At 37.5% G+C, this 11663-nt stretch overlaps 1 protein-coding gene across 1 annotated transcript in view; it reads left to right on the forward strand.

The window, feature by feature from the left end:
* The window catches only part of PTPRZ1 (protein tyrosine phosphatase receptor type Z1), a 1642174-nt gene extending 1631851 nt beyond the window's left edge, over positions 1-10323 (forward strand). The window contains exons 30-31 of the mRNA XM_044088744.1: positions 5509-5644; positions 9092-10323. Of these exons, the coding sequence (XP_043944679.1) occupies positions 5509-5644; positions 9092-9229 (274 nt within the window). The 3' untranslated portion in view covers positions 9230-10323. The remainder of the gene's footprint in view (positions 1-5508; positions 5645-9091) is intronic.
* Positions 10324-11663: the final 1340 nt, after the last annotated feature.

An 11663-nucleotide genomic window follows, 5' to 3' on the forward strand; every position in this document is an offset into this window, starting at 1 on the left:
CTGAAGGTGAGCCACCGTTGCTTGTGGGTACTGATGTTCGCTTGGACAGAGTGACTGCAATGGTAGAGGTGAGTAGTAATACCCAGGCTGACAGCAAGGCACTGCTGTCAGAGGATACCAGACCTACTGTGGAAAGGGAGCTGGGAAGGGTTACCAAAAGATACCCTACATTACAAGGCTTGAGGGAGGTAGCTAAGGAGGCACCTGATTCTCAGGGAAAGGGGAAATCTATACACTGGGACAAAGGGTTACTGTACAGAGAATGGATCCCTGAGGGAGGGCTAGAGGGTGAGAGAATACAGCAGTTGGTAGTGCCCAGAGCCTACCATCTGGCACTTCTACCCATAGCCCATGATATTCCCTTTGCAGGTCATATGGGCATAAAGCATACCAAGAGACGTATTATGCAAAACTTTTATTGGCCTGGGATTTCTAGAGATGTAACAGGGTATTGCAGGACCTGTGAGCAGCGCCAAAAGGTAGACAAGGCAGGAGACAAGGTGAAAGCTGCTTTGATGCCTTTGCCTGTGATTGAGGAGCCATTTCAGACGGTAGCTATGGATATTGTGGGGCCTCTGAGTACACCAAGTTCCACAGGGAAGACGTATATCCTAGTAGTAGTAGATTATGCTATCAAATAGTTTGAGGCAGTGGCATTGTCCTCCACTGAGGCAGAAAAGATGGCAAATGCTTTGTTAGAGATTTTCAGCAGGGTAGGTTTCCCAAAATAAATATTAACTGACAGAGGTGCCAATTTCTTGTCAGATCTGCTGGCTTGTCTGTGGAAGTACTGTTGGGTGAAGCACCTAATGATCACCCCCTACCATCCCCAGATTAATGTTCTTGTGGAGAGATTAAACTCTACAATCAAGACCACTGTATGTGCATTTGCAGACCAGTTCAGGAGGGAGTAGAACAAATGTTTACCACATCTGTTGTTTGTTAACAGAGAGCTTCCCCAGGAATCCATAGGTTTTTCACCCATTCAGTTGTTGTATGGGCATCGGGTGAGGGGACCTCTGGGTTTGATTCATGATGAGTGGGAGGGTGAGTGTGAATCCCACAAGAATTCTGTTGTGGCATATGTTCTAAACCTCAGGACAAGGCTCTGAGAACTCATAGGCATGGCCCAGGAGAAGCTGGCATAAGCCCAAACAGCAGAAAAAGGTCTGGTATGACAGGAATGCTCAAGCTAGAGAGTATGCTGTGGTGCAGCAAGTAATATTTCACATTCCTGTCAGACACAACAAGCTGCAGGCAGCTTGGAAAGGACCCTTTAAGTTGGTAAAGAAGGTCAGTGATGTTAACTACATGGTAGAACTGCTAGGCAGGAGGCAGGGGTATAAACTGTACCACGTTAACATGATGAAACCTTACTATGATAGGGGAGGTCCTTGTGATGAGTATTTGCAGTGGATGGCAGGAGGAGTCTGAGGGGAATTTTCTGACTGATCTCCTCAATGAGACTCAGGCTGACACCTCATTGGAAGGGATACCAATGTCCCAGCAGTTATCCTCTACCCAGGTTCGAGAAATCCAAGCAGTGTTTCAGGAGTTTGGGGACATGTTCACTGGGAAAAAAGGGTGTACCTGCCTGGTACAGCACCATGTGGATACAGGATCTCAAAGGCCCCTTAAGCAGGCCCCTTATAGGGTGCCTGAGAGAGTCAAACAGACTCTGAGGGAGGAGATACAGCAAATGTTGGAACTAGGGGTAATCCAGGAGTTCAGCAGTCCCTGGGCCTCCCCCAGTGGTACTGGTACCAAAGAAGGATGGCAGCACCAGGTTCTGTGTGGACTGCAGGAAATTAAACAGTCACACACAGTCAGATGCTCACCCCATGCCTATGACAGATGAAGCCCTAGAGCAGCTGGGTGGGGGCTAAGTATCTTGCCACTACTGGTCTTACCAAGGGTTACTGGCAGGTGCCCTTGACTTCCAGTAATAGAGAGAGATCAGCTTTTCAACTCCTTTCAGATTGTATGAGTTCACGAAGATGCCCTTTGTGAAGAAAAATGCCCCAACGACTTTCCAGAGGCTGGTACGTCATATTCTAGCAGGAGCAGGAGATTTTGCCTCTAACTTAGATGACATTGCCACCTACAGCTGTTCCTGGCAAAAGAACCTTAAGCAAGTCAGGGAGGTGATGGGAAGACTACAGAGGGTAGGGTTGACCATTAAGCACAGTAAGTGTCAGGTGGGTATGGCAGAGGTATCCTACCTGGGACATAGAGTGGGGAGTGGTAGGATCAGGCCAGAACCTGCCAAAGTGGTAACCACTGAGGTATGGTCTGCCCATGTTACCAAAAAACAGGTGAGGGCATTCTTAGGGACAGCAGGGTACTACAGAAAGTTTGTCCCCAATTGTAGTACCATAGCTGCTCCCCTCACAGACATGACAAGGAAAAACAAGCCAGATAAGATAGTGTGGGCCCCAGCATGTGAGCAGGCATTCCAGAAGCATAAAGGAACTTTGAGATGGACCCCGTGTGTTAGCCAGTGCAGATTACAGCAAATAATTTGCTGTGCATGTGGATGCCTCTAACCATGGGGTGGGGGCTGTACTCAGGGTTCATAAGAGGGAGAAGAGCACCCAGTGGTATATCTCAGTCATAGTCTCCAACCCAGGGTGGAATGTTATGTAGCTGTAGAAAAGAAATGTCTAGCCATCATATGGACACTGAAGAAACTTCAGCCTTATCTGAATGGAAGGAAATTCACTGTAGTTACAGACCACAATCCCTTAACATTGCTACATTGAGCCAGCCAGCAAAATGCCCAGTTACTAAGGTAGAGCCTAGGGTTGCAGGCATATGATATGATGGTGCAGCACCACAGTAGGGTTAGCCATGCCAATGCAGATGGTCTCTCAAGACAGGGAATGGGGTAAAGTATACCCAGACAGATAGGCCCAACCCTCTCAAGCAATGTTTCTCAAGGGTCACTTGAAAATTTACCTTGAGTTTTCAGTGGGGGGTGGGGGACGTGTGACATAGGGAAATACTGCCAGCCCAGCTATCTGGAATTTTTTAAATAATTATGTGTAATTTGTGAATATTGATATGATTTATACAGGTGTGTGTAAAGTACTGAGCTAAAATATAACCCCAGCAAACCCTATTGGAATAGAACAGGAATGTGCTGCACTATTGTGACTGTTTAGATGTATATTTTAATGGAAACTGGAACACAGGAGGTTAACTCGAAAAAAATTCAGACAAAATAGTTGAAATTAAATTGTTTCATAACCACATAGTAAAAGAGATGTTATCTCTCAGTTTCAGTGCAGTAGCAGACACAATGTCTAGAGCTAGAAGTTTTTTTTTATTGTCTTGAAAGATAAGTAATTACTAGGTTTAAGATGTAGAAGTGTTTTGTTGTTTTCTGACTTCCATGATCTGCAAACATCTGAGAAATATGTATTTTTTACAGGGAGATGCTAAAATTCTGTTAGTTTCTGACAAAGGGGATTTAGCTTGGGAACTGAAGTCCTGTGACAAAAAGTGATGTCATCCAAGCTAACCCAGCAGTAATATTTGATATAAGTTTAAGAAATGTCTTAGAGAGAGAGGGACTGTACATTTTGTATTTTGTCTTTGACCTAACAAGAACATCCACTCATCATCACCTTCTGCACTTGCCTTGCTGTAAGTATGTTTTTAGGGCATAGTAACTCTTTTAGATTCAGATAGGAATATAGTAAAGTATAGCTTAGATGTTTTCTTTATTTATTTGAGACTGTCCTTCAATGTTGTTTTAAATATTTGCTGTGATTTTGAACAATGATGTAACTGCGTACTTACTGAGTATTGTCTTGTTCTTTTATTATTTATTATTAAATATATTTAAACCATTTAACTGTGGCTGGTCTGTTTAGAGATATTTAACTCTGACAGTACTTGCATATCTATTTGGTGACACTGTACAGGCCACTCGTAAATAACCTTGCTCTTGGTCAGACTACTATTTGGATTCATAGTAACATTGCACAGTAGGATTGGACACCCTTTGTTAAGGGCCTTAAAGTAGCTGTTAAGTAGTGGCTGGTGGCAGTGGAAACTACCTTATAGTCTGGGAAGAAGGAGGCATAGCTAGTAAACCTGTGCCAGCCTTTCCCAGGAGTGTGTGTGCATGTGTGTCTGTATATAAATCATATCTCAGAGTTTGTGTGTCAGCTACTTGGGCAGGAACATGAAGCACTGGTTGGACAGAGAGGGTACTGGAGGTCTTGGTTTAACCACTCAGCTGAGATCTCAACCCTATAGCTGTGCCAGTGAAGAGTCTTATTGGGGTTCTGGAGAAAGAGGGAGAGACCAGACCCAGAATGAATGTGATCTCTGTGTGCTCTTAAGGGACATTGTACTTTACTGTGTGTGCACTTGTCATCCTCCCAGTGTGTACATCCCCCATTGTTGCCAGTGGTGAGGATTGAAGCTCCTTGATTACTGGGCCAGTGCAGCACATCACACAAGCTACCACTTGCATGGGAGCAAACTGGCTGAAATCGAGCCACTAATCCCTTCTCCCAGGATGAGCAAGCTCATGTAATCCACTCACACCCACCCTCCCTTGCTCGGGATTTCTCTTCCAAAGTCCACCTGACTTAAACTTAGGTCTGCTAAGACACAATCAGGACTTCATCCATCTGTGCCACACTGTCATGTAACTGCACGTTTCATCTAAGCGGTCTTATCATATAATACCCAAAATGTTTGTCCTTTATTATGGACAAATATAATGCTGTATATCACCTAAACTTTCTGGAAAATGAGTGCTCAGTTATTTGCATGCATTGTCTTGCCTTTGTCCTGGTTTGTGGCTGAAAAGATTCCTTGTCTAGCCCAGCTAAAAAGATCAACTAGTAAATAAAAAAGAAAGAAAAAGTGAAATAGACTGAAAGATAGATAGATAGATAGATAGATAGATAGATAGATAGATAGATAGATAGATAAAAGGTCATCTAGTAAATAAAAAAAAAGAAAGAAAAAGTGAGAGAGACTGAAAGATAGATAGACAGACAGATAAAAAGTCAACTAGTAAAGAAAGAAAGTAAAAGTGAGAGACTGAAAGATGGATAGATAGAAAAAAGTCAGCAAGTAAATAAAAAAAGAAAAAGTGAGATAGACTGAAAGATAGACGGATAGGTAGGTAGACAGATACAATGTTAGCTATTAAAAAGAAATGAAAAAGTGAGATAGGTATGTGTGCATATATATATATATATATATATATAGAGAGAGAGAGAGAGAGAGAGGGAGACAAAAGGTCAGCTAGTAAATCAAAAAAGAAAGAAAAGTCAGACTGAAAGAAAGATAGATAGATAGATAGATAGATAGATAGATAGATAGATAGATAGATAGATAGATGGGTAGACAGACAAAAGGTCAGCTAGTAAATAAATAGGCAAAGTGAAACAGATGGGTGGATAGACAGACAGATTTGTGTGAAATGACCTAGGCCAGAAATGTAAGAAATGTAACATATATGTCTTCTTTCTCAATCAACAGAAACGGTGGTGTGACAGCAGGAACATTTTGTGCTTTGACAACCCTTGCACAACAACTAGAAAATGAAAATTCTGTGGATGTATATCAAGTGACCAAAATGATCAATTTAATGAGACCAGGGGTCTTCACAGATATTGTAAGTATCAATGTTATTTGACACTAATGAATTGCTTCTTCAAAATGTAAGTCACACACATTTTTCAAATCATTTAGGTCACCCTTAGCAAAAAATCTCTGCATGCCATCATAGATACTGAAAAATAATGTTATATACAATCATGTTCTAGCAATTAGCAGAGGGAACAATTTGCTTGCGTGTATTAAATATATTCACAGGTCAGTGCCTTACATTTCATTGAGGATACATTTCTTAGCCTGAGTATGATGTCAGCATCTGAGCCAACAAGCTGGAGATGACAGCACTGTTCTTCCCATAACAGAATTTTTCGTTATCGTATTTGTTTGATCGGACAACATGATAATGTGACTATTTTCAACAACAAATCTCTGTTCTAAAACTAATGCTTTCAGAGGCACAAAAACATGTTTCTCTTTTTCGTTTGCAATACTCTGAGCAAATGATATCCCAGTTTCTTGATTAATTTCCACAATTTCTGGGCAGGGTGAGTTTTGAAAATAATTTTGTGCTGCTCATTTTAGCAGCTGCATTCATCAATTCAATTTACATGAGAAAAGAGATTCATACAGCTGACTGAAAAAGTAGGAGGCATACACAAGCTCATAAAAGTAAATATCATACACAGGTAAAGCAATTGATCAGGTTTACATATTTGTTCATTAGATATGTACATGAAACACACACAAAAAGACATGAGCATGGTATTACTTTGTGTCTTTGTTTTTCATTCATATGTTGTTAATCTTTTTATTTGGGTGTGGTCTCTGAAATAGTTCTATGTAGCTCGGTATTCTACCTGAGCTAACACGTTTTAAATAAATAAAAATAATCATAAATCACGTTTCCTGTTTCCTATCAAACTTAAAATGTTTTTAAAGAAACTAACACATTTTCAGAGGTGGGTATAACCTCTTTACTATACGCAGTTCCAAATTATACCATTTTGGATGAAAAATTTGTGTTGTTTTTGCACTTTATTTTATTGGCAACAACAACCTAAATATCTTTCTTAGTGCTGAAATTTTCTATTATGACGTGAAATATTGAACCCATAACACCTTACTACCAAACGTAGTGTATGGATTATAGTATTTTCATGTTAAATGCATCAGAATTAGTTTCTTACTTCATAGAAAGACAAGTTGTCAAATAGTTTTTTCAGATGGAATGCCTCACACAAACAATTAACACAAAGTAATGTAAGTGAAATGGCAGTGCAAATAACAAGCAGCTCCTCTATAGAGGGACTCTATTTTTGATTACCCACAATGCTTTGTAGATGTATGTAAATCATTGTTCAGTACCACCCATAGCATCATTTAGTGAGTGTGGTTATATAGAAAAAATGAATAAACAGTGAAACTAAAATAAAATCAAAAATCACATTATAATCATTTTTTGCAAAATCACTTGCAGCTTTATCAAGAGAATTACAACAGGAAATAAAATCAACTGTAAAACAAAGGCACTTGGGAACATGACCAATACACTTTAATGTCACCTGGATACATCCTTATGTGTCCTTCTTACCCTCACATGTACTACAGTATGTCTGGTCTTCTTGATTGTGATAACCAGACAATGTTTTTAATCTGTGTTTTATCTTCTTAAGTTCTTTGCTTCACCATATTCTCCTTGCTGCCTATCTTTTTTGTATTTTATTATCCACTACCCCCTACTCTTTAGTAATATATTGTGGGAGAGCAAAATATGGCAGTAAGTATGACAACATCTCATAGAAGTCTGTATCATTCTGCGATGCTCACATATATGAAATTACATAAAGAAATAATGTAGCTGCTTGGTACCAAGGTATGCGCACTTATTTTATGTACATTAATTGTGCTGTAGCACTTCTTTTGGTATGTGTTTAGTAAATACATAACTTAAGTACTCCTGCCAAATGTTTGTTGAAGTTAAGACGTGCATGGAAGATATTATCTGTGTATTATGATATACTCTACATATATGGGGCTTCCTTTGGAAAACACATGATGTAGATGGCAGTACTTCCACCATAATGCTAGTGGTGGACACGTGTTGTGGATAGAGGGGCACATTTTTGTATACATGTGTGTTCTCCATAGGCATATTGCATTCCAACCACAGAAAGCTATTTGCTGTCCACAACTGCTGAAAACAGTATGCTGCATACCCACCCCATCCGCAAGTAGTTTCATATCTTTGTGGATGTGTAGAAAAAGGAATCAATATAAGTTCATTAAGAGTATATTTTCTTTCTTCCTATATACAAACTGAATTTTCTCTTTCTCTTTCTCATTCTCTGTCTCTCTTTTAATATATATTGATATATATCATATATTCTTCATTGAAATGTATTTATATGAAAATAAACTTAATAAAAATCAGATCTTTAGATTTTATATATATATATATATATATATATATATATATATATGTGTGTGTGTGTGTGTGTGTGTGTGTGTGCCTGTGCTTGCTTGCGTGCGTAACCATAATATAGTCAAAGAAAGCATTAGGGACGTATCTATAAATCTGAAGAGTGTTGCAATTTATATATATATATATATATACTATATATCAGCTGATGCTTGTTACAGTGATCTTTTAATTACTACAAAAACATTACACTGGACATTTAATTACTCTTAAAAACAAGTCCTCAGTGTTGTTTCAAAAATGTTTGCATGGAGTGATAATACTACAGCATTTGACTTGACAGTAAAATGTTATGAAGTCAGAATTGAAGAATTGTTGCTTTTAATTCATACCTCTTAACTGTATAGATTATTGCAGATTGTCCATATTTTTGCCTCATATTTTGGTTCCATTTCTCATAAATTTGTGGTTTTCTGGCAAATTATTGAGGGTTGAAGTCAGAAAATGACAGACATTTGAGTTTCAGACTTCATACCCTTCAGACAATTCATGCTAATAAAAATTGTTGTTCTATAATTTTATAAGTTTATAAGAGCAATATTTTAAAAGTGTCCTTATTTTGGGGCCTTTTCCCCCTCATTATTGATGGTTTGTCTACATTTCTTTCTCTGAGAGGTTTAGACTTATGTTCTACTTAACTTTGTCCATATACATCTGCAATATTAGAATGGGTAAAATGTTGCAATTCACTTCAACTGGTTTCTAGATTTCTTTTGTGCTTTAGCCTAGATATTTCAGGTGTTCTGAGACATCTGATGGAATCATTTTGTAAATAAGTCATAATCATGTGAGAGTTGTTTTTGTACATTAAGAATTATATGTTGAAATACATATTTTAAAGCATACCACCCTGCATTTATATGTGTTGTACTGAGTTAAGGAAAAGTTAATATAGTGTGTTTTTATAAGTCAGTATTGTCAGCTTTGTTACAAACGTTAATTTACTGTAACTACAAATGGTCCATGCTTTTGTGCAGTATAGACTGTCAAATAATAAAAAACAATCCTGATTTTGTTTAACAACAGGACCAATATCAGTTCCTCTACAAAGCGATTCTCAGCCTTGTCAACAAAAAAGATGATGAGAATTCCATAGCTGCAACAAGCAACAATATATTTCTGCCAGATGACAATAAGAAAGAAAGCTTAGAAACTTTAGTTTAATCTGAAGAAGCATTCTGGCCTGGACTCAGTATTCCCATTTCTTTTTATATAAATTATGGTGGGACTCTTTTGAGAACTTATGTCCCTCTGGAGCATTCCTTCATGGTGTTCTTCATTTTTCTGCTCAACTTACATTCTTGACAATGTGTGCCTTTTCAAGAAAACATTTTTCTCTGCATACATGTCAATTGCATTTACTTCAATTCTCCATTTTTATAATGGAACATGTAGTTGAATTCTCATTCAGTATTAATATATGTTCTTCACTTCCAGGTTATATAGCTAAGGAGATGTATTTTAAGGGCTTCAATGTAGTGTTTCATTTTTATGATTGTTTCATAATAAACTGGACTTAAGTCTGATAATTTCTAGTAGCTAAAACGAACTGTTTAAATAGTAAACTGTACTGTGTATAAAATGTCATTTTCATACTGATAAACATTTCAAAGAAAGATTGCAGCGGCCACTTTGGTCAGTAATATGCTAACGTTAATGTAAATACTCTGCCATTAGGGACCAAGACCATGAACCAAATTTCTATTTATAACTGTAGATTATATTTTACTACAAAGCTTGTTTTTAGACATTTGGACAAGTCTTAACTGTATTGCTAAGATAATTTAATTTATACTTAATTCTTTAATGTTTGTTAGTCTGTAATTTGCTTTCCTGTTGTATGACTGGTTACAGTAAGTAATTTTAATAGTCTGCTAATGAAAAAAAGAGCTGACAATGGTCCTGTACAATATTGGGAAATACAAATAATTTTTACATCAATTAACACTAAAATAGGCAGTTTTACAAAGTTCTCACAAAAAGTGAAACAGTGCTTCTTCCCCCTGTTTTTTACACAATCAGTAAAACATTTTAGAATACTTTGTATGGTTAAAGATGTGAAACATGAAGTAAACAAAATGAATAATAAGTTGTAATTATGATGCTGCCTACTACTTTTTAGAAACTATTTTGGTATGTGCAGTGCATCTGGCCATTTTTAATAAAATCTTGCTTTTTGTTTTGTAAAATTGTCTGCTGGCAGTCATATGCCTACAAGGGCATTTGCATGTTATTGAATAAAATACTGATTAATTGTATTAACGAAGCAGCTGTTTGGTTATTTTTATTTATTTATTTATTTTATGTTTGTTTTGTTTTAATTCACAACACAGTGTAGCTAAGCTGGGGCGAATGAGGCAGCTCCTTTGGACACAAGGTACTAAGGGACATAAGCAGAAAATCCCAATTTATTAGGAATGCTGTTCTGGTATATATTTGTTTTCCAGCCTTTCTGAATGCTGGTACAGAAATTAATTCTGATCACTTTTACAGCACAGGACTGAAGTGCTTCAGTGCTTGCCGTATGGTGTAGCTCATGGCAAGTTGCTTGCTAAATCAGTTTGCTACAACTGTCAAAAGAGAAATAGAATTTTATTTATTTTTTGCTATGTTGAGAAGTAAAGATCAAGAAGAACCAAAACTGACCTGGCTTTCTCTGATTTTTTATACTCTGTTGAGGAGCACAGGTCAGAATGGACACAGAAATGGATGCTGACCTGGCTTGCTTGTAAGTTAAGGTATGTCAGATCAGGGAGATCTTTTTTTTTTTTTTCAAATTATAGTTGAGAGTTGTCACATTGGCAAATGGCACTGTGAGCTATGATATGGCTTTGATTTAAGAAATGAATGACAAAAGTTACGCTTCTAATATAACTCAATGAGTTGCAGCTTGCCGAGAAACCGACTTGTTGAGCATAACTCTTCATGAAATAAACCTGAAGAAAAAAAAATGTAAAAACCCCAAATTTACAAATTACACAGTTGGACAATCACATGTAAGAGTGAAATCTGAAAGGAATCACTGCCATGACACACACAGGAACAATATCAGCAGTAATTTTCTACAAGAAGTAATCAATGAGGCCATTGTTTCTGGGTTGTGCTCATCAAGTTAGAACCTCATCCAATTTGCACTCAATAAACAGTGGAAAAGTTAGAGGATATAACATAAAACTAGCCAAACAAGCTGATGTGCAGTACATTGCATAATGACAACACTTAAAGATTATTTAATCAAACCATGAAAGGCATAACTCATATAGACAAAACCAGAAATGCCTGATTTTATTTGATAACAGCATGAGTAGCATCTGTCACTGGGTATGGTCATGGGTGTACCATCCACTGACTTAGATATGTTCCATTTTAATAGTTTGTTAATGAAAAAAGTGGCTTGACTGTGGTCCTGTACAACGTTAAGTGATACAGCTATATTTTTGTCAATGAACACTATAGCAGTTTTGTAATGTTCTCATTAAGATGCATGTAGTTCCCATCCCCTTTTATGCATGGATCAGTAAAGTATTTTAGAATACTTTGTATAGTTACAGCTATAAAACATAAACTAGACAAACCAAACAATCAATTGTACTTCTTA

Source organism: Protopterus annectens, chromosome 11.part0, assembly GCF_019279795.1.
Source record: "Protopterus annectens isolate FY-2018-M chromosome 11.part0, PAN1.0, whole genome shotgun sequence".
Lineage (NCBI taxonomy): Eukaryota > Metazoa > Chordata > Ceratodontiformes > Protopteridae > Protopterus > Protopterus annectens.